At 49.7% G+C, this 22,375-nt stretch overlaps 1 protein-coding gene across 2 annotated transcripts in view; it reads right to left on the reverse strand.

The window, feature by feature from the left end:
• Positions 1 to 22,375, reverse strand: part of map3k12 (mitogen-activated protein kinase kinase kinase 12) — a 57,287-nt gene that overhangs the window by 3,369 nt on the left and 31,543 nt on the right. For both annotated transcript variants that reach the window (XM_035389612.1, XM_035389613.1), the window contains exons 3-13: positions 20,137 to 20,320; positions 19,063 to 19,254; positions 17,254 to 17,412; positions 10,622 to 10,780; positions 10,226 to 10,334; positions 8,960 to 9,069; positions 6,688 to 6,804; positions 6,218 to 6,349; positions 4,836 to 5,589; positions 2,143 to 2,210; positions 1,422 to 1,704 (exon numbers count right to left, since the gene is read on the reverse strand). In XM_035389612.1, the coding sequence (XP_035245503.1) occupies positions 1,422 to 1,704; positions 2,143 to 2,210; positions 4,836 to 5,589; positions 6,218 to 6,349; positions 6,688 to 6,804; positions 8,960 to 9,069; positions 10,226 to 10,334; positions 10,622 to 10,780; positions 17,254 to 17,412; positions 19,063 to 19,254; positions 20,137 to 20,320 (2,267 nt within the window). The remainder of the gene's footprint in view (positions 1 to 1,421; positions 1,705 to 2,142; positions 2,211 to 4,835; positions 5,590 to 6,217; positions 6,350 to 6,687; positions 6,805 to 8,959; positions 9,070 to 10,225; positions 10,335 to 10,621; positions 10,781 to 17,253; positions 17,413 to 19,062; positions 19,255 to 20,136; positions 20,321 to 22,375) is intronic.

The following is a 22,375-nucleotide window of genomic DNA, read 5'->3' on the forward strand; positions in this document are numbered from 1 at the left end:
TATTAACTGTTTTTAAACCCTGTCCCGAGCTCGAATCTCCTTCGCACATTCAGATGCTGATGAAGGTCTAAGAGCGAGATGTTCACAATTTGATTGCTATCTTGAGCATTATAGACTTTATAATGAATTACATTTCGGCTGTAGCCTCATTGGATTTTTTTTCATTTTACACCATTGTGCAGGTTTTTCCATTTTTCCACTTATTAATTGCTTTTACCATCTTTTTCTCTCCAGTGCCCAGTAATATTCTTGTCACTGCTGGTACCTTCACTATCGGCTCGAGAGCTCAAATGAGGAACACACTGGAACCACACACTGGAGCAGAGCCTTAACAGACACCAGACTATGGGGCCCATCCACACACTGGAACAGAGCCTTAACAGATACCAGACCATGGGGCCCATCCACACACTGGAACAGAGCCTGAACAGATACCAGACCATGTGGCCCATCCACACACTGGAACAGAGCCTTAACAGATACCAGACCATGGGGCCCATCCACACACTGGAACAGAGCCTTAACAGATACCAGACCATGGGGCCCATCCACACACTGGAACAGAACCTGAACAGATACCAGACCATGGGGTCCATCCACACACTGGAACAGAGTCTTAACAGATACCAGACAATGGGACCCATCTACACACTGGAACAGAGTCTTAACAGATACCAGACCACAGGACCCATACCCACACTGGAACAGAGTCTTAACAGACACCAGACCATGGGGCCCATCCACACACTGGAACAGAGCCTTAACAGATACCAGACCATGGAGCCCATTCACACACTGGAACAGAGCCTTAACAGATACCAGACCATGGAGCCCATCCACACACTGGAACAGAGTCTTAACAGATACCAGACCATGGGGCCCATCTACACACTGGAACAGAGCCTTAACAGATACCAGACCATGGGATCCATCCACACACTGGGACAGAGCCTTAACAGATACCAGACCATGGGATCCATCCACACACTGGGACAGAGCCTTAACAGATACCAGACCATGGGACCCATCCACACACTGGAACAGAGACTTAACATACCAGACCATGGGGTGGTGAGCTGCGTGAGATGGCGGTTCCTAGGTGTTGTGCTCAGTGGTGAGCTGCGTAAGATGGCGGTTCGTAGCTCGTAGGTGTTATGCTCGGTGGTGGTGGTGAGCTGCGTGAGACGGCGGTTCGTACCTCGTAGGTGTTATGCTCGGTGGTGAGATGGCGGTTTGTACCTCGTAGGTGTTATGCTCGGTGGTGAGATGGCGGTTTGTACCTCGTAGGTGTTATGCTCGGTGGTGAGATGGCGGTTTGTACCTCGTAGGCGTTATGCTCGGTGGTGAGCTGCGTGAGATGGCGGTTCGTACCTCGTAGGTGTTATGCTCGGTGGTGAGCTGCGTGAGATGGCGGTTCGTACCTCGTAGGTGAGCTGCGTTTTGACCTGCCGGAGCGCGGCCTCTTTCTCGGACAGCCCGTCGGAGGCCTGCGCGGCCTCGGCGGCGTCGGCGGGGATCTCGGAGCCCTGGGAGAGCAGGTCGTCGCTCTTGTCGTCCAGCCGCTCGTCGGTGTTGGTGCTGACCACGTCCGGCGTGCCGCTGTGGGAGTGGTCGCTGGTGTTGCCCTCCTCCCCGTCCGAGACCGACAGGTTCTCCGAGCTGAAGGTGGACAGCGACTGGCACTTCGTCATGCTGACGGGCCGGCTGCCATGGCAACGGGACAGAGCGGGGAAAACAAGGAGCGTCAGATATGATTGTTTTGGTATAGTGCCGTTCGTGAATGACTCTCAAACACAGGTCACAGTTGGCTGGTGAGTTGAGTGGTTTTCAGTTTACAGTTTTGATTTAAAGACCCAAAATCTCTACCCCTAATTCTCTTTCCCCCCCATGAGGCCAAATTTCTACCCATAATTCCTCTCCCCCCCCATGTGGCTAAATTTATACCCATAATTCCCCAGCCCCCTCCCCCATGAGGGTCCAGGTTTGACCCCCCACCATGCTGCTTTCTGAGGGACAAGGGGTTCGGAAATGAGAGGGGCCGCTTTGTGCCCTTGGTAAATATGAGCCCTCAAAACCCTCAGAGGGAGTCGGGAGGAAGAACGCGGCTGTTGTGCGAATCCTGCAGAGGCAGCGCTTCCTTACCGTCTCCGTGGCAACTCCACCTCGCTGTCGACTTCCCCTTCCTCTTCTTCGGAGGACACGCCCCGTTTCTGTTCAGGAAACAAGCGGTGAGAACGCGGTGAGAGCGCGGTGAGAGAGCGGTGAGAGTGCGGTGAGAGAGCGGTGAGAGCGCGGTGAGAGAGCGGTGAGAGAGCGGTGAGAGTGCGGTGAGAGCGCGGTGAGAGCGCGGTGAGAGCGCGGTGAGAGCGCGGTGAGAGAGCGGTGAGAGCGCGGTGAGAGCGCGGTGAGAGCGCGGTGAGAGAGCGGTGAGAGAGCGGTGAGAGTGCGGTGAGAGCGCGGTGAGAGTGCGGTGAGAGCGCGGTGAGAGTGCGGTGAGAGAGCGGTGAGAGTGCGGTGAGAGCGCGGTGAGAGTGCGGTGAGAGTGCGGTGAGAGTGCGGTGAGAGAGCGGTGAGAGAGCGGTGAGAGCGCGGTGAGAGTGCGGTGAGAGTGCGGTGAGAGTGCGGTGAGAGAGCGGTGAGAGTGCGGTGAGAGTGCGGTGAGAGAGCGGTGAGAGTGCGGTGAGAGTGCGGTGAGAGCGCGGTGAGAGCACGGTGAGAGTGCGGTGAGAGAGCGGTGAGAGTGCGGTGAGAGAGCGGTGAGAGTGCGGTGAGAGCGCGGTGAGAGAGCGGTGAGAGCGCGGTGAGAGAGCGGTGAGAGAGCGGTGAGAGAGCGGTGAGAGCGAGGTGAGAGAGCGGTGAGAACGCGATGAGAGAGCGGTGAGAACGCGATGAGAGAGTGGTGAGAGTGCGGTGAGAGCGCGGTGAGAGAGCGGTGAGAGAGCGGTGAGAGCGCGGTGAGAGCGCGGTGAGAGAGCGGTGAGAGTGCGGTGAGAACGCGATGAGAGAGCGGTGAGAACGCGATGAGAGAGTGGTGAGAGTGCGATGAGAGAGTGGTGAGAGTGCGGTGAGAGCGCGGTGAGAGCGTGGTGAGAACGCGGTGAGAACGCGATGAGAACGCGGTGAGCGTTATGCCCCAGACCGCACCGGACTCAAGGGCCAGCGCGGCTTTCTTTAAAGATGATGACCCAGCATCATGTGATCAAAACTTCCTTTAAAGTTCAAGATTTTTAATCTTCCTCACGGTGCTGATTTGACAATTTTGCTAACAGTGAGTAATGAACGCAGGAAAACTCTCTGTCATGTCTTTCTGCTGTACAACAGCAGAAATTCCCTAAATTACTTCTTCAAACACGTTAAAAACAACACAAACTGATGTTACACCGGAAAATTCAAAAGCTTGAATTCTAAATCTCAGAGGAATACTATATTAATCACAAAAACTATGTTTTAAGTGAACTGTTTGCGTTGGCCGAAAGCCTCAAAAGACAGGAAATGAAATTGATCAGCCCTAATGCTAACATCAGCCTAATGCTAACATCCATCGAGGGGTATCAGCACAGATCTTTGACAACTGCTACAGCCCTGTATATGTCTACTGTACTTCAGAAATGTACTTCCCATTGAGCAAATTGCTTAAGATTCAAACCTTCTCACAAAGAGCCTAATTCATACTCTTAGAGTAGGTGCTCTGTCCAGTATATTAGCTATATACTTACAGATTTAGCACTTTTATAATGGAATGCTTAATTTACAAAACTTTTCTTGAATTAGTTTTACTTTTGTTCTTAAAATGTTTGTTTTTTTGCTTATCCCAGGTGTATGAGATGATGAATGCTGGCTGTTGGTAAATTTTATGCACAATCCTGTTCATGTGACTAGCGTAAGGAAACATGAAGAAATACAGATATAGAAAAATGATGAATGCCCGAAATGTTCTTGGAAACGTTCGTACACACCGTTCACAATCAAATGTGACCGTACACGTTATGTGAACAAGGACCAATGTGTCCCATTTGGGGCCACATATCTTTTATCACACTTTCAGCAGAGCTTGTCCACAAATTGTGTCTGTACGTAGCCTACAGTTTTTAAGCTAGCGTGATAAACGGATCCTGGATTAGAGTGTATATTGTAAAGTGTACAGTGTATATTGCCGTGATCTCTTAAGGATATGAATCTTATTTTCATCTCGTAGCTCCAGATGCTCTGTGTGGCCGTGCTCAGGGGAATGCAGATTAGACCCCAACCCTTTATCCCAGCAGGAGAAAGTTCTGAGTGATCTCCAGTCCCAGTGCCTTTGTACCGTGAAGCTCTTACTGTAAAAATAATCTAAATAACTGCAGGCTAGACCCTATAGTTCTGAGTGCTGGCTGTTGTGTTTGGACCCTATAGTTCTCAGCGCTGGCTGTTGTGTTTGGACCCTATAGTTCTGAGTGCTGGCTGTTGTGTTTGGACCCTATAGTTCTGAGCGCTGGCTGTTGTGTTTGGACCTTATAGTTCTGAGCGCTGGCTGTTGTGTTTGGACCATATAGTTCTGAGCGCTGGCTGTTGTGTTTGGACCCTATAGTTCTGAGTGCTGGCTGTTGTGTTTGGACCCTATAGTTCTGAGCGCTGGTCGTTGTGTTTGGACACTATAGTTCTGAGCGCTGGTCGTTGTGTTTGGACCCTATAGTTCTGAGCGCTGGCTGTTGTGTTTGGACCCTATAGTTCTGAGCGCTGGTCGTTGTGTTTGGACACTATAGTTCTGAGCGCTGGCTGTTGTGTTTGGATGAGGAGCCCTTGCAGGTGAGGTCAGAGGCTACGCTGGGACCCAGGTGAGCGGCCGGCAGTCTCACCTGTTTGCGCGTGACGGCCGCCCTGTACAGGATGGCGGCGGGGGTGAGGTGCCGCCCTCCGCCGGCCCCTGGCAGCCCCCCGGGCGAGCGGCAGCTGACGCTGGGCCCGTCTTCCTTGTCGTCCCCGTCCTGGGGCAGGCGGGGGGGCCCCAGCGGGCCCCTCCCCGCGGCGGCGCCCCCCCTCCCGCAGGGCGAGTCCGGGCTGCTGGAGAAGGGGATGGAGGCGGCGTCCTCGCTGGGCGTGTCACTGCGGGGCGGGGTCTCCGTCAGGTCCTCGGCCGCGGCCGCCTCCAGCTCGGCCCCGCCCCCGGCCCCGCCCCCGCCCGCCCCGGCCCCGCCCAGCCCGGCCGAGGCGCTGAGGCTGGCGCCGGCGGCGCGCTCCAGGTTGCCGTGGCGACGGCCCTCGGCCTCCAGCGTGGTGGAGATGAGGTCGGGGCTGGAGGAGGACAGCTTCTTCAGCAGCAGGTCGTGCTGCAGCCCGCGCAGGGCCGCGCTGGGGTCCAGGTGCTGCGGCTGCTGCTTGGCGGCCACGGGGGCCGGGGGGGCCGCGGGGGCGGGGCAGGGCGGGGACAGGCTGGCCTTCAGGCCCGCCAGGTCCCCGCTGCTCCCCTTGCTGGCCTTGCGGTAGCGCGGCTTTCCCCGGCGGGACCGTCCCGGCGAGGTGGACCCCTTGTTCTGGCAGGAGGGGATGGTCACCTGGGTCATGGAGGACTCCAGTTTGGGCAGGATCACCTCCGACTTCAGCAGGTCAGGCCTGGGGAGGGAGTGGGTGTGGATGAGAGGGGGGAGGGGGGTCAGGTACAGGGTCAGAGCCCAGCTGGTCCCAGATCAGTCTTGCCATTTTAGCTCACAGAGGGAAGGGCAGAATATGGACAGGTCCTATACTGATCCTATAAGGACACTGCTGCAGGACGGGCTGAGGGTGTCAGAGCCCCTGTGTGAGGTACAGAGGCTTTGATGGGTGTCACCCTCTCCCCCCTTTTCTCTCTCTCCACCCCATCTCTCTCTTTCCCTCCATTCTCTCTCTCTCTCTCTCTCCCTTTCTCACTCTCTCATTCTCCCTCTCTGGCCATCTTGCTCTTTCTCTCTCTCAATCTCTCTTTCTCTCTTTCCCTCTCCCTTTCTCACTCTCTCATCCTCCCTCTCTGCCCATCTCTCTCAATTTCTCTCTCTCTCCCTCTCCCTTTCTCACTCTCTCATTCTCCCTCTCTGCCCATCTCTCTCAATTTCTCTCTCTCTCCCTCTCCCTTTCTCACTCTCTCATTCTCCCTCTCTGCCCATCTCTCTCAATTTCTCTCTCTCTCACTCTCCCTTTCTCACTCTCTCACTCTCTCATTCTCTGTCTCTGTTGATCTCTCTCACTCTCTCTCTCTCTCTCTCACCTCTTGGAGGGCAGTTTCTGCGGCACGTTTCGCTTCTTGATGAGCTTCTCCATGGAGTTGGAGGAGCTCCCTTGCCTGGAGCTGTGGTGCTTGAAGAGACCCGGGTACTTCTTGTCCAGCGACTGCTCCCTCCTGCGATGTGGACAGACGGGAAAACAAGCTGTTAGGTTAAAACCTCACCCCGAAACCACACCCCTAAATATGAGCCACACCCCTGATGATGAGCCACACCCCTGACTATGAGCCACACCCCAGACTATGAGCCACATCCCTGACTATGAGCCACACCCCTGACGATGAGCCACACCCCTGACGATGAGCCACACCCCTGACTATGAGCCACACCCCTGACTCTGAGCCACACCCCAGACTGTGAGACCACTCCTGGTAAAAGGGACAGATTGGATGGAGAGCCGGAGGACGGCTGGCTGTGCCTCGGCCTGTGGCAGGTGTCTCTCCCGCACGCCTACCTGAGCAGCTCCTTCTCCTTCAGCTCCAGCTGCAGCATGACCGCGTTCAGCTCCATGTACAGGTTGTTGGCTCTCTCCAGCTTGCGCTCGTAGTGCTCGCGGATGTCCAGGGCGTGCCTGCATGAACAGCACAGAGCAGTGAGCTCCTCTACCGCCCTGCACTGCGTTTCGCTACAAACTCCAGTCCTGCAGGGGGCGCTGTGTCTGCAGGTTTAACTCCAGTCCTGCAGGGGGCGCTGTGTCTGCAGGTCTGACTCCAGTCCTGGAGGGGGCGCTGTGTCTGCAGGTCTAACTCCAGTCCTGGAGGGCTGCAGTGTCTGCAGGTTTAACTCCAGTCTTGGAGGGCCGCAGCGTCTGCAGGTTTAACTCCAGTCCCGGAGGGCCGCAGCATATGCGGGTTTAACTCCAGCCCTGGAGGGGGCGCTGTATCTGCAGGTCTAACTCCAGTCCTGGAGGGCCGCAGTGTCTGCAGGAATTTGTGGTTTCCTTTCAATCAGTGGCCAATTAAGGCCTTGAGAACAAGGTGTGCAGGCTCTTTAGTCAATCAATGACGTAAATTAAACACACCAAAAACCAGCAGACCCTCCAGAACTGGATTTTGACATCACTGCTCTGGGCTCTGACACAGTCAAAGTCATCTTATGGCCATTTAAATAGCCATGACTTGATTAAATACCAGATCCTGATTGGTTAAGAGGGTGTTGATTATTTTCCTATAATGTGTGCAGACAAACAGTGTAACTCGGGGCTATGAAGTAGTTCCAGTGAAAGTGGCCTCATCACCATTACGTATCAATACGCAAAATTCTGCTTGGACTGAACGTTCTTTACAGAGCTAAAACCATGGCACAGAAAAGGGAAAAACAAAAAGTACATCATTACACCAGCTTTGTGCTTTTGAGTGAGAGGGCAGAGTTATTTCCGTAGCTGAGGTATAAGTGGGAAATCGCTCTGGGCTGTGCATCGGTGTGAAAATGAGCCACTTCAGGGTGTCAGTCCTCCACCTTCCTTCATGATGCCATCACATCATCCTGTTTTGCTTCATTCTCACATACTTACACAGCACGTGCAGAAACCTTCCACTGCTCTGAGCAGAGACTATTCAGAGCAGAGACTGTTCAGATCTGAGGCTGTTCTGAGCTGAGACTGTTCTGAGCAGACTGTTCTGAGCTGATACTGTTCAGAGCAGAGACTGTTCTGAGCTGATACTGTTCAGAGCTGAGACTGTTCTGAGCTGAGACTGTTCTGAGCTGAGACTGTTCTGAGCTGAGACTGTTCTGAGCAGAGACTGTTCTGAGCAGAGACTGTTCAGATCTGAGGCTGTTCTGAGCTGAGACTGTTCAGATCTGAGGCTGTTCTGAGCTGAGACTGTTCAGAGCAGAGACTGTTCTGAGCTGAGACTGTTCTGAGCAGAGACTGTTCTGAGCAGAGACTATTCAGAGCAGAGACTGTTCTGAGCTGAGACTGTTCTGAGCAGAGACTGTTCTGAGCTGAGACTGTTCTGAGCTGAGGCTGTTCTGAGCTGAGACTGTTCTGAGCTAAGACTGTTCTGAGCAGAGACTGTTCTGAGCTGAGACTGTTCTGAGCTGAGACTGTTCTGAGCAGAGACTGTTCAGAGCAGAGACTGTTCAGAGCAGAGGCTGTTCTGAGCAGAGACCGTTCTGAGCTGAGACTGTTCTGAGCAGAGACTGTTCTGAGCAGAGACTGTTCTGCTTCATTCTCTCACACTCACACAGCCCTTGAAACCTATGTTTTACATTTTGTTTCTGATCTTCCTGATCCATCTCTTATTAATGCTGACTCTCTCCTCCCCCCGCCACCTTCAGCTTCCATTTCCTGCTCCCTCTACTCTTTCACTTGGGCTGTCTGATTATTCCTTTCTATCGCTGAGCCCCACTCGCCCCCACACTGCCCCCCCCCCCCCGGCCCTGAGACCTCCTGTGCTCCCATTAACAAGTAGAAATCACAACAACAATAACAACAACACTGTAATATAATAACAATAATAGTAATAGTAATAATAATAATAATAATAGTAATAAACAGTAATAATAATAATAATTATAATTATAATAAACAGTAATAATAATAATAATAATAATAATAATAATAATAAACAGTAATAATAATAATAATAATAATAATAATAATAATAATAATAATAAACAGTAATAATAATAATAAACAGTAATAATAATAATAATAATAAACAGTAATAATAATAATAATAATAATAAACAGTAATAATAATAATAATAATAATAATAATAACCTCAGCTCCTCTCTGCGGCGGACGATCAGCTCCTCGTCCAGTCGGTGCAGACAGGTCCCCTCTGATTTGATCTTCTCAAAGTGCTGCTTCACCTCCTCACGCCACTCGGCCTGTGGGGGGCGCAGGTGAGTCACACAGGTGCTGACACCCGGCTAACCATTACCACAGAGTGAGAGCCTGTGCTCCAAGCCCCTGAATGTCATTTCTTAATCACAAGGAATAAAGCAGGTCTCAGAACAGAGAGCTTTGATCACTGCATTCAATGAATTTGAATTGTGGATAGTCAATCATAATCATTTTACTGAGAAAGTTAACAATGCTCAGAAAATCTGCCATTTCAATATGTACACACAGAACGTTCTTGAAATGCTGTTGACACGTATCCTTTGTGATATTTCTCATGATTAAATGTTTGTTTGTGACATGCCTGGAAGATTTTCTGTTATTTCTACCGAAGTTCAGCTGCTGGGGAAGTGTTGTCATCATAAGCTTATTTGACAGCCAAACAGGAAACGCTCTTTAAAGGATTGTGTTAGCTGGGTGTATAGACAGGGGAAGGAGGGTCCTGACTTGACGTTAATTTACAAGATGGTGTGTGTGTGTGACCACATATGCGTGTATGCTTATGTAATTGTGTGTGCTCGTGAGTAAGTGAGTGTGTGAGTGTGCTCATGAGTGGGTGAGTGTGCTCATGAGTGAGTGTGTGAGTGATTGAGTGAGTGAGTGAGTGTGTGAGAGAGTGAGTGAGTGCGTGAGAGAGTGAGTGAGGCGTGAGTGAGTGAGTGAGTGTGTGAGAGAGTGAGTGAGTGAGTGAGTGAGTGGTATTAAGGTATTAAGCTAATGGGTTTTTCTTGACCACAGCCCTCTCTGCCAGCTGGCTGTCCTCTGTCTCTCTCTTCCTCTCCTTCCCTTCTTCCCTCCCTCTCCCTCCTTTCCCCCCTCTCTCTCGCTCCGTCTCTCCCGCTCTCCCATTTAAGCGATCAATATACTCCATGCAGTAAATAGTTCTTGCTGCTGTCACAGAATAGATCCATTATGTGAGCAGTAAGCAGGGAAGTGAGATCAGCATCTGCGTCATTAGATTTAACCAGCAGCTGCAGGACACAGACACTGCACATCCGACTGCAGTGTGACACACGCCTGTCTGTGCCACAGAGTGCAAGAGTACGTCTGGCTGAGTCTGTCTGTCTGTCTGAGTCTGTCTGTCTGCCTGTCTGTCTATGCCACAGAGCATACGAGTGTGTCTGTCCGTACGCGGGGGGGTACCTGGGATTTGAAGTACGTCTCTTGCGGGGTTGACAGCACATCTGCTGAAGCGATGTCCAGGTGTAGCAGAATCTGCCGGAAGGACGGCCTGTTCCGCGGTTTGCAGTTCCTGCAAAAGAAAGGGCATCATGGGAAATTATACTTCCTGTCTGCAGGCTTCCTGTCTGTGGACTGCATGCATTTCCCTATTCATGCACGTTTTTCCTCATGCTTCCAGTACTATTTGGGCCGGGTTGCCGCAGCCTAAGGCACTCCCCTCGTTCATCTGCCAGTGTGTACGCACACCATGCCCCGCCCTCTAGCTCCGCCCCCTCCCCTCAGCCCCTGGCCTGGCCTGACCCCACCCTCTAGCTCTGCTCCCTAGCCCCGCCCCCTCCCCTAGCCCCGCCCCCTCACCAGCACTGTTTGAGCAGGATCTTGAAGCCGTCGGGGCAGCTCTCCGGCACGGGCAGCTGCAGGCTGTTGTTCCCCACCCCCCAGATGATGGCAGAGGAGTCCACGTCCTTATAGGGCACCTCCCCCGTCAACATCTCCCACAGGACCACCCCAAAAGACCTAAGGGGGGGGGGGGAGAGGGTGGAGAGAGAGGCAGATGGGTAAGACACGGCGAGACTGACCGTGTCAGAGAGTGTGTGGTGAAGAGGACAGAGGTCAGAGGTCAAAGGTCGCCTGGCCTCGGCCACCATGTCTCACACGGTGAAGCGGTACTTCAGCAGAGGGGTCTCTCCGATTCCCCCTCTGAACTCAACGAGAAAACTCACCTGCCTGAACCCCTCGGCCCCATCAAACATGGTGGTGGAACAGTGACCCTGGGCTCGGGACCCGGACACTGAGTCAGTCAATGAGTCTGCCATGATTCTGGTGGACTTACTGACTGACTGCATTATTCTAAGCAGAACACATCACACAGCTGAAAGCCTACAGAGATGTTTGAAATGGGTCTGATATACACTTTACATGCAAGACAGCCAGAGTTAAAACAATTCTGTAAACAGTGTGAGAAACTGATTGGCATTTACAGCAGTGCTCCCCAACCCTGTTCCTGGAGATCTACCGTCCTGTAGGTTTACACTCCAACCCTAACAAAGCCACACCTCATTCGACAGCTAGAGTAGGGCTCCCCAACCCTGTTCCTGGAGATCTACCGTCCTGTAGGTTTACACTCCAACCCTAACAAAGCACACCTCATTCCACAGATAGAGTAGGGCTGTCCAATCCTGTTCCAGGAGATCTACCATCCTGTAGGTGTTCACTCCAACCCTAACAAAGCACACATCATTCAACAGCTAGAGTAGGGCTGTCCAACCCTGTTCCAGGAGATCTACCATCCTGTATGTGTTCACTCCAACCCTAACAAAGCACACCTCATTCAACAGCTAGAGCAGGGCTGCCCAACCCTGGTCCTAGAGATCTACTGTCCTGTAGGTTGACACTCCAACCCTAACAAAGCACACCTCATTCAACAGCTAGAGCAGGGCTGCCCAACCCTGGTCCTAGAGATCTACTGTCCTGTAGGTTGACACTCCAACCCTAACAAAGCACACCTCATTCAACAGCTAGAGTAGGGCTCCCCAGCCCTGTTCCAGGAGATCTACCATCCTGCAGGTTTTCACTCCAACCCTAAGAAAGCACGCCTCATTCAACAGCTAGAGCCGGGCTGCCCAGCACTGTTCCTGGAGATCTAGCATCCTGTAGGGTTTTTGTTAGGGTTTCACTCCAACCTTAACAAAGCAAACCTCATTCAACAGCTAGAGCAGTGATTATTTGCTATATCATACTTTGTATCCATACTAGGACTTAAGAAATGATCAAATATCCTCCTGACTGAAAATGTTCTGAAAACAGGTGATTAGCAGGGGAGGGCAACTTGTTTGTTCACAGCGCTGTATGCAGAACGCAGGCTGAAGGCACTGTGAAGCGTGCACTTTCAGTAAGCGCACGGCCGATTTTCCATTTGGGGAGTCACGCCCGCCAAACACACCTCTCCTCCCCCTCCTCCCCCTCCTCCTCCTCCTCCTCCTCCTCCTCCTCCTCCCCCTCCTCCTCCTCCTCCGCACGTTTATGAATCGAGCAGGAGCCCGAGCTCCCATAAGGCCTTGCTCAGACCGGCTGGCTCCGGCGGCCGGGCCCCCAGCGAGGCGGGGGCCCCTGTCAGGTACGAGCCGGGGGCCCCCAGGGACCCGGGGCCCCGGAGCACTGGCAGCGAGGACACGGAGGTTGTTGACGGCGTGCTGGATCGCCATGGACACCTCAGCGCCTGGCAACAGCACGCAGGCTGCAGACTTGTTTATAAGACCGCGGTTTTTTTCTGTTTTACGGTCTATTTATGAACAGCTATGTGAAGCGCTTGACACAATCCATTATTTTTTTTTCAAATCATGAAATATTAAGAGCATTCTGAGAATGAATTTTTAATCGGCGGCAAGAATGTAATTTTTTAGAGTTAAATTTAAATTGTGTGGGTGTGTGTGTGTGTGTGTGTGTGTGTGTAGCGTGTGTGCGTGTGTGCATTTGTTGTGTGTGCGTGTGTGTGAGTGCATGCAGAATTTAAAAAATGTGAATTTATCACAAGTGAATAATTAAGAAAAACAGCACAGTAAAAAAAGCAAGCTATTAAATATTTACAGCGCACGGCTGTCTCTTAAAGAGCGTTTTGTCTGATTTCTCTTAACAAAGTGCTTCTGGCTTTCAGAACTGCACTCCTTCTGAGCCCTGAAAGAACATTAACTGTGCGTCTCCATTAAAAGACTCCATATCTCTGATGCATTAATTTAGCCCACATCTACGATCCATCCAGCTAACATTTCTTACCATTATTCTATTATTTAGTTCCTTTGTTTAATCACTGCCACTGCAGTACAGAATAACTTCATTTCATTCATTCAGATTTCTCCCAACGATGACCGTAAAAATACTGAACCCACCAGTTCCACAGAGGTTCTGCAGCAGACGTTTGTTTGCCCACCACCATGTAAAGGCACACTATGCATGATTTTCTAGCCTTGCTGCGGTCCTGTGTTCGCAATCAAAGCAGTCTCCTCCTCCGTCTTAAATCCCGCCCACCCACCCCGAGAACCTCCACTAATGCAGCGAGCTGGACAGCTCGAGGTCACCTTAACAGTGTGCAATGAGCGACCGTGAGCTACAGCAAGAACACAGATTTGATTATGGTTTAACCATTTAGCGCACACCCCCTAGGCACACCGGCGTGCCTAGATTGCTCAGTTCAGACATTCTGTGCTCCTGCAACCAAATTATGAGCTGAAAACACAAACCCGATGTTCTAGCTTTATTAGTAGACGATTCAGGACAACTATGCCGAATACGGAGTTTCGCAGCACCCCCTTTGTCGCTTTGGTCGTGCATTTACCACGCATGACACACTGGACACTGGTGTGTGTTTATCTGGGCATACATGAAAACATTCTTTTACCACTAAAAATTCATAGTTTTTGTGCACAGTATTCAGACACAGAGGATAATGAGCAGCAGGTTTAACATTTCCTTGTCAACACAACATTTTAATGAGTCAGCACATAAGCGCTCTACGGCCGTAAGTTTTGTTAGAAATTAAATTGAACTTGTGCGGACACAAAAAATATGCACACTCTTCAGTTTTCCGTGAAACTGGATAATTATAATTAAAGCGAGAAATGTTCTTATAAGAAAGACATTTACTTTGCTATAGCTACAAATCTATTTAATATGCTAAAGTGCATTCTCTAGTAATACCCTCATGAAATATTACTGCAGTCCTGATGTTGGGCCCAAAAAATGTGCAGTTGACATTTTACCGAAAGACGAAATGACTTTTCAGCCCAATGGAGCTGTAGGTTGAAAAGAGAACCGACCAGAACACACTGCTGATGTCGGGTCCTCAGTCTCTGGGACTCCTCTAAACTCCACACTCTGGGTCCGCTGTCAGGTCGCATTAGCTGGGAGCTCTCTGACGCAGAGGCACTTATAAAAATACATTCGTGGTTTGTTCTTTTTTTTTTTCTTTCTGCCCAAACGAGTGGAAATCAGACTCTCCTCATCTGTGTAAATGGACCTTGGGCAAAAAGCCAGAAGTTTCAGGGCTGCTTCTGCCTCTACAGAGCATCTGGCGAATCAATTACTGAATTAGAGAGGGAGAGAGGGAGAGAGAGAGAGAGGAGGGGGAGGGGGGAGAGAGAGAGAGAGAGAGAGAGAGAGAGAGAGAGAGAGAGAGAGAGAGAGAGAGAGAGAGAGAGAGAGAGGCAGACAGCACTGTAAGACCCACCCCTTTTGCAGATAATCTGAGGCTTGGTCTATGGAAATGCAGAAATTTTTTCATATTAGCCCCCAAGCATGACACATCATGAATGGTGACCTTGGAAGTTTGCCACTACAAGCTAAATTCTAGATAATGGTAATTAACTCGTAATCAGCGATACTGCATGCTGATGATGTGAAACAGATAAGAGCGTGTCAGACTCCGACTCTTCTGTGTTGGCGGGCAGACACCTCAGACAGATGCCTTCTCAGGTCTCTGAAAAGCAGATAAAAACACTGCTTATGCACAAAGTGTAGCATTCCTGCAAGGCTCAATTACAGGTGCCCAGCCTGACAGCATTCTGCACGCCAGCAAATGTACACTTGTGCTGCATTCCGTCCTAACAATACTTAATTTCCTCCTAACAGTACTGCATTCCCTCCCAACAGTACTGCATTCCCTCCCAACGGTACTGCATTCCCTCCTAACAGTACTGCATTCCCTCCCAACGGTACTGCATTCCCTGCTAACAGTACTGCATTCCCTCCTAACAGTACTGCATTTCCTCCCAACAGTACTGCATTCCCTCCCAACGGTACTGCATCCCCTCCCAACGGTACTGCATTCCCTGCTAACAGTACTGCATTTCCTCCCAACAGTACTGCATTCCCTCCCAACGGTACTGCATCCCCTCCCAACGGTACTGCATTCCCTGCTAACAGTACTGCATTCCCTCCCAACGGTACTGCATCCCCTCCCAACGGTACTGCATTCCCTGCTAACAGTACTGCATTCCCTCCCAACAGTACTGCATTCCCTCCCAACGGTACTGCATTCCCTCCCAACAGTACTGCATTCCCTCCCAACAGTACTGCATTTCCTCCTAACAGTACTGCATTCCCTCCTAACAGTGCTGCATTCCCTCCTAACAGTACTGCATTCTCTCCCAACAGTGCTGCATTCAAAGCTAAACAGTTTGAAAAAGGAGAAGGCACTACCCAGTGAGCTATGAGGGAAGTAAATGTCAGAGCTGCAAAGTTGTACTGTTTTAAACGAGTGCACTTGTATGTATGTTCATTTTGTCTTTGTATCCAATGTTTTTATTGTTTGATGTACGTGAAATGACCAATGGGGAGTCATATTTTTGTGGACTATTTGTGGAGCATTTGTGGCAGGAAAAATAAGAAGTAGGATTGGACGTGTGAAGTTGTTTATGCATTCTGTCTGTTGAAATGGGTACAGAATGTACAGAAATAAATGTTTTTAAGGGCTGAGAGCCTGTGGTCATTGCGGTTATTTCTGTGGGGAACCCTGAAAAGTGCCAAACTCTCGGTGCTGCATACCTGCCATCCCAATACTGATCCCAATCAATGAAATAATCATCTTTCTTTTCCGTGGCAGAATGCTAGAATGTATTTCATTCAATGTTTTAAGCAAGTATGTATTTCAGAATTTAAAGAACAAAAACCGCAATCAAAATGGTGAAGGCACAGGCTGTGGTATAAAGCATACATAGAACAAGCCCAGGACCCAGGACTCAGGAAATGTGACCCCAGTTTGGCAATAGCCATGGAAAGAAGGATCTGTTCAGGGACTGGCAGTGCTATTTGACATACGTTTGCATGTGTCCGTTTCATATCTTTCACAGATGTGCGGCTTCAGAGCCGACCCTAGGGTTGAGTTGGCCCCAAGCAGGAATACCGGTGTGGCCCCAAAATGCTCCAACATAAATCACACCCACCCCTTAAAACAGCGGAACGAATGAACGCATTTACTGGCTTATAGCAGTGTTAACACTTTACGTGAACCCTTCAACATCAGGCATCATACAACATTCAATATCATAACCCTGTCATACACCTGTCACAAGCTGTCACAAGATGACATAACAAGTGATGTCAGCTTATGTTAACGACAGTTAATGACATAAAACTGTGATCACCGTCATCATGACAGATGTCACCCTCATAACATTTATCAATCTTGTGAGCCGCTACGTCATGTGTAAGACAGTGTTATGTTAGCCTTGTGTCGAAGCATTACCCATAATGCCGTTCTCTCTCTCATTTCTGTGGAGTCTACTGTGATGTAAACCTTTTTCAGGACCACCTCCCGAAAAAGTGCCTGTGGTTTTCATCGCATGCACCTCAACATGTGCAATACATGTCCTCTAGGACTAAAAGCCCACTGTAACTGAAAAAAGGCAAGGGGTTTCTGGAAATTACGTCCAAGGAAAGTGTTTCAATTTGAACAAACCTGACACCCTGAGATTTATTTTCACAAAGAACCACCTCGGGGGGTATTTCACAAAGTGGGAGTGAAAAGTTAGCTGGTTAAATTCTATAAATATTTTGAAATAACTCTGGTGGACTATCACATTTCATCCAGTCAAAAACATTTCCAAAATTTAGTAGGCCAGCTCCTCGGTGCTGCTTTGTGGAACGTCACCTGGGCTTTATGGCAGCAGCACACTCTGGCCTTGTAGGGCTGGTGTGTGAGCTGGTTTTAGTTCCAGCCAATTCCCCTGGCTTAGTTTTGTAAACAGCTGTATACGCTAACGCTAGCTCACTGCTAAACTGCCCTACAGAAAAACCTTTCCACCAAAGATGTCACACGCAGCCGCAGCTAATGGTAAACAAAATGGCCGCACAAGAAGCGGTGAGGCTAATTAGATAATTAGGAGCTTGGCAGGAAATCCTGAAACAGACTGTCCCCACCCTGCACCCCTGGCCTGTACTTTTAGAAGAGCCTCTCTCTCTCTCCCTCTCCCCCGCCCCCGCCTCCGGGCTCTCACCAGATGTCCACCTTCTCGGAGACGGGCTCGTTGCGGATGACCTCGGGCGCCATCCACGCCACTGTGCCGGCGAAGGACATCTTGGTGCTCTTGTCGCTCAGCTCCTTGGAGGTGCCGAAGTCCGAGATTTTCACCAGGTCATCGTAGGTGATCAGCATGCTGCGGGGGAACCCGAACAGAGTTAATCAACCAATCAACCAATCAACAATCAATCAATCAACCAATCAACCAATCAAAAATCAATCAATCAACCAATAAATCCATCAATCAATCAACCAATCAAGCAGTCAGTCAGCCAATCAATCAGTCTTTCAATCAATAAATAAAACAGTCAGTCAGTCAGTCAGTCAACCCATCAACCAATCAATCAATCACTCTGTTAATCAATCAAACAGTCAGTTAATCAACCAATATATCTATAAATTAATCAACCAATCAAACAAATTAGCCAATCAATAAATCAGCCTACCAACAGAAGCTATCAATTATGTAAGTCAATCAATGAACCTATCCTGCAATAAAACGATTAATCAATAAACAATTAGTTAATCAATAAACCAATCACCAAATCCACCAATCACACAATCAACACACAGTGTTGAACACGCTCAACGTGGCCTAGTGAGTACAGCAGGCCTTCGACCCTTTAACTTGCAAACGCAGAACCACATTTTACAACTATGACCATCAACCAACCAGCTGAGTTGGCATTTAGTGGTCAAAGTAGGTTTCAGGATAAAAGATCGAAGATTTTGTAAGTTTAAATGTGGCCTGCTGTTCAGCGGGAGCAGACTATTACAGGCATAGGACAACAGGACAAAAGGAGAATATAAGTTTGGATCATATTGGACAGGTGCTGTCCATGACGCAGCCATTCCAATATGGGATAATTTTCCGTTCTTTTCGGAAGGATCAGCATTCTTCCACCAGGGTCAGATACATATTTAAAATTTGAAAACTGAAAAAAGGAAAAGAAAGCCTTTGGCTGCGATTGCATCATAAATACTTAATCATGATTGTGCTTCGCAGGATAAATTATTCATCGGGTAAGAGGCTGTTTTCTGGTAGGACATACCTCGTTTATTCTTATTGTTAATTACTAACATGTGACACTGCCACTCTTCATTAATGAGAAAATCAGTCTACACTAACTAAGGCTCTGGGAAGCTGTGTCACCTCACAGTTTAACATGATCTAGCCCTAGATCACGTCAACTCTTGAGATTCTAGTACAACTGAGAATGCTCCCGAAGACACCTGAGAATGTTCAACAAAACGAGGACATTTCGTGAATTTTACTAGTGTCAACTAAGCATTAAGTTTCTCTCCCGTGACCGGTGTGTACGTGGACAAACAACACACACACAGAATCAGTGCAACTCAGGTACAGTAAATGCACTGTTATTAAGGGTTACAAAGTCTTATGAAGTATAAGTGTTGTGAAGCGTTATAACATGCTGTAGAGCGTTATAAAGTCTTCTTGACCCAGTGTTATAAGGCCTTTAGCTGTTATGATGAAAGGAGAATTTTGCACTGAACATCTTCAAAAATGTTAGTTCAAGGATTCTTTTCAAGTCATCGGGAATCTCACTAGTTTTTATAGGGTTAGTAATGGCTAGTAATGCTCTCCAAAACTATGGTAACGATAGAGTAAACCTCCAGTTATTTTTTCTGTATGCTTAAGGCATTTGGATTTGAGGTCAAACGATGAACATGAGACAAAAGTACAACAATTCATTTCATGCTGTTTGCACGCTAACACGTTTGAGCGCTGCCGTTAAACGTCCTAAGCCGGATCGCTCTAACTCACTTGGGGGACTTGAGGTCCCGGTGGATGATCTTGTGCAGGTGCAGGTAGTTCATGCCCCCGGCGATGCCCATGGACCAGTCCACCAGCAGGGAGGGGGTGATCTTGCGTCCCGCCCGGAGCACCTCGTACAGCTGCCCCTGGGCGCAGTACTCCATGATGATGCAGTAGCAGGGCGCCTGGGTGCAGATGCCCCTGGGGGAGGCAGAATCACAGGTAAAGAGAGGGCCTACTCTTCTGTACTTTCCCCCCAAACAGCCTGCCAAACACCCAAACACGCCATCTTTTGGCTCGACAGAGAAACATGATGATCGAGATGCGTGTTAACAGAAGAATCACCATTTTCTTCCTGAGATTTAGAAAATATCCATTCCCCAATTAGAAAGGCCCAGAGGACTGCAGAGTCTGCTGGCTTTCTGTGTTTCTGCGCAAAGGTACTTTTAAGTCCTTGATTAACTACATTCTCCGCACTTTGTTCCCAAGGTCTAGTTTGGCTGGTGGTTTAAAACACAAGAGTCTGAGATCCTTGCAGACTGCCCTGTAAATCTTGGGTAGGAAACCCCGTTCATGCAGGGCCGCATCTGTTTCTGGATTCCATGCCAACCTGTGCTTATCCTTCATTACGTAATCAGCTCAATCACCTGTGTGCTTTTACATTTTAGCAGTATTTATTCAGAAGGTTAGTAGAGATATTAGAGAGATTGTTCTTCTGACCCTACAGAAAACTTTTAACAGTAGTCAAATCTGTGAGAGAATGGACTATTGGTGTTTACAGCTAATTGGCTAAATAAGCCAGAGTGCCTAGTGGAAACAAAATCCAGGAACAGATATAGCCCTTCAGGACCAGGGTTAGGGACTCCAGCAGACCCTGTGGCTCTCCAGGACCAGGGCTGGGGTCCCCAGCAGACCCTGTAGGGCCAGAGCTGTGGACCCCAGAGGCCAGGTTGGCGGGATAGCGGACCCTACGGCCCTGCAGGGTTGGGGACCCCAGAGGCCAGGTTGGCGGGAGAGCGGACCCTATGGCTCTGCAGGGCTGGAGACCCCAGAAGCCAGGTTGGCGGGACAGCGGACCCTCACTTGAAAGTGATGATGTTGGGGTGTTTTAGCTTTCGCAGGTGCTTGATGTCGGTCTCCTTGATGTCGCGCACTTTCTTCACGGCCACTTCCTCTCCGTGGAACTTCCCCAGGAAGACGGCCCCCTGTGCCCCGCTGCCGACCCACTGCAGGTCCGAGATCTCCTCGAACGGGACCTCCCACAGCTCTGAGAGAGCACAACACGAGAGAGCGGGATGAGGACATCAGCTGCAACCCGTCAACCAGACCATTCACACTCACATCTGTACAGTCTACAGGGCATTCACACTCACATCTGCACAGTCTACAGGGCATTCAAACTCACATCTGTACAGTCTACAGGGCATTCAAACTCACATCTGTACAGTCTACAGGGCATTAAAACTCACATCTGTACAGTCTACACAGCATCCACACTCACATCTGTACAGTCTAAAGAGCATTCACACTCACATCTGTACAGTCTAAAGAGCATTCACACTCACATCTGTACCTACAGTCTATAGAACATTCACACTCACATCTGTTCACTGCATTAGGCATTCACACTCATACCTGTACAGTGCATTAGGCATTCACACTCACATCTGTACCTACAGTCTATAGAACATTCACACTCACATCTGTACCTACAGTCTATAGAACATTCACACTCACATCTATATCTACAGTCTACAGGGCATTCACACTCACATCTATATCTACAGTCTACAGGGCATTCACACTCACATCTGTACAGTCTAAAGAGCATTCACACTCACATCTGTACAGTGTAAAGAGCATTCACACTCACATCTGTACAGTCTAAAGAGCATTCACACTCACATCTGTACAGCCCATAGAGCATTCAGACTTGGCTCATAAGGCTGCAGGTTAAATTCTCTGGTAGGAAACTGCCACTGTAGGAAAGGTACTTATCTAAATGACTGCAGTGCATACATATCCAGCTGTGTAAACTGATGCTATGTACCACACAGCTGTGTACTGTAAGTCACTCTGGATAACAGCATCTGCTAAATGCCTGTAATGTAATAAAAACAGAACCCAGCAGCAATCCGGGCCTTAAGGGCCAGAGTCGAGTTCCCGGGCTAAAGAGCACCCCTCTGTCACTACCCAATGCGGGAGCCCAGCTCGGTCAGTAGTACCCAGGGTGCGCTCTAAATAACCAGCGGGATTCTTAAAGGGAGCCCAGCTCGGTCAGTAGTACCCAGGGCTCTGTCAGTAGCACCCAGGGTGCGCTATAAATAACCAGCGGGATTCTAAAGGGAGCCCAGCTCGGTCAGTAGTACCCAGGGTGCGCTCTAAATAACCAGCGGGATTATAAAGGGAGTCCAGCTCGGTCAGTAGTACCCAGGGCTCGGTCAGTAGTACCCAGGGTAAGCTCTAAATAACCAGCGGGATTCTAAAGGGAGCCCAGCTCGGTCAGTAGTACCCAGGGTGCGCTCTAAATAACCAGCGGGATTCTTAAAGGGAGCCCAGCTCGGTCAGTAGTACCCAGGGTGCGCTCTAAATAACCTGCGGGAATCTAAAGGGACTCCAGCTCGGTCAGTAGTACCCAGGGTGCGCTCTAAATAACCAGCGGGATTATAAAGGGAGTCCAGCTCGGTCAGTAGTACCCAGGGCTCGGTCAGTAGTACCCAGGGTAAGCTCTAAATAACCAGCGGGATTCTAAAGGGAGCCCAGCTCAGTCAGTAGTACCCAGGGTGTGCTCTAAATAACCAGCGGGATTCTTAAAGGGAGCCCAGCTCGGTCAGTAGTACCCAGGGTGCGCTCTAAATAACCAGCGGGATTCTTAAAGGGAGCCCAGCTCGGTCAGTAGTACCCAGGGTGCGCTCTAAATAACCTGCGGGAATCTAAAGGGACTCCAGCTCGGTCAGTAGTACCCAGGGTGCGCTCTAAATAACCAGCGGGATTATAAAGGGAGTCCAGCTCGGTCAGTAGTACCCAGGGCTCGGTCAGTAGTACCCAGGGTAAGCTCTAAATAACCAGCGGGATTCTTAAAGGGAGCCCAGCTCGGTCAGTAGTACCCAGGGTGCGCTCTAAATAACCTGCGGGAATCTAAAGGGACTCCAGCTCGGTCAGTAGTACCCAGGGTGCGCTATAAATAACCAGCGGGATTCTAAAGGGAGCCCAGCTCGGTCAGTAGTACCCAGGGTGCGCTCTAAATAACCAGCGGGATTCTTAAAGGGAGCCCAGCTCGGTCAGTAGTACCCAGGGTGCGCTCTAAATAACCTGCGGGAAT

The sequence above is a fragment of the Anguilla anguilla genome, chromosome 13 (assembly GCF_013347855.1).
Source record: "Anguilla anguilla isolate fAngAng1 chromosome 13, fAngAng1.pri, whole genome shotgun sequence".
In the NCBI taxonomy this organism is placed as follows: Eukaryota; Metazoa; Chordata; class Actinopteri; order Anguilliformes; family Anguillidae; genus Anguilla; species Anguilla anguilla.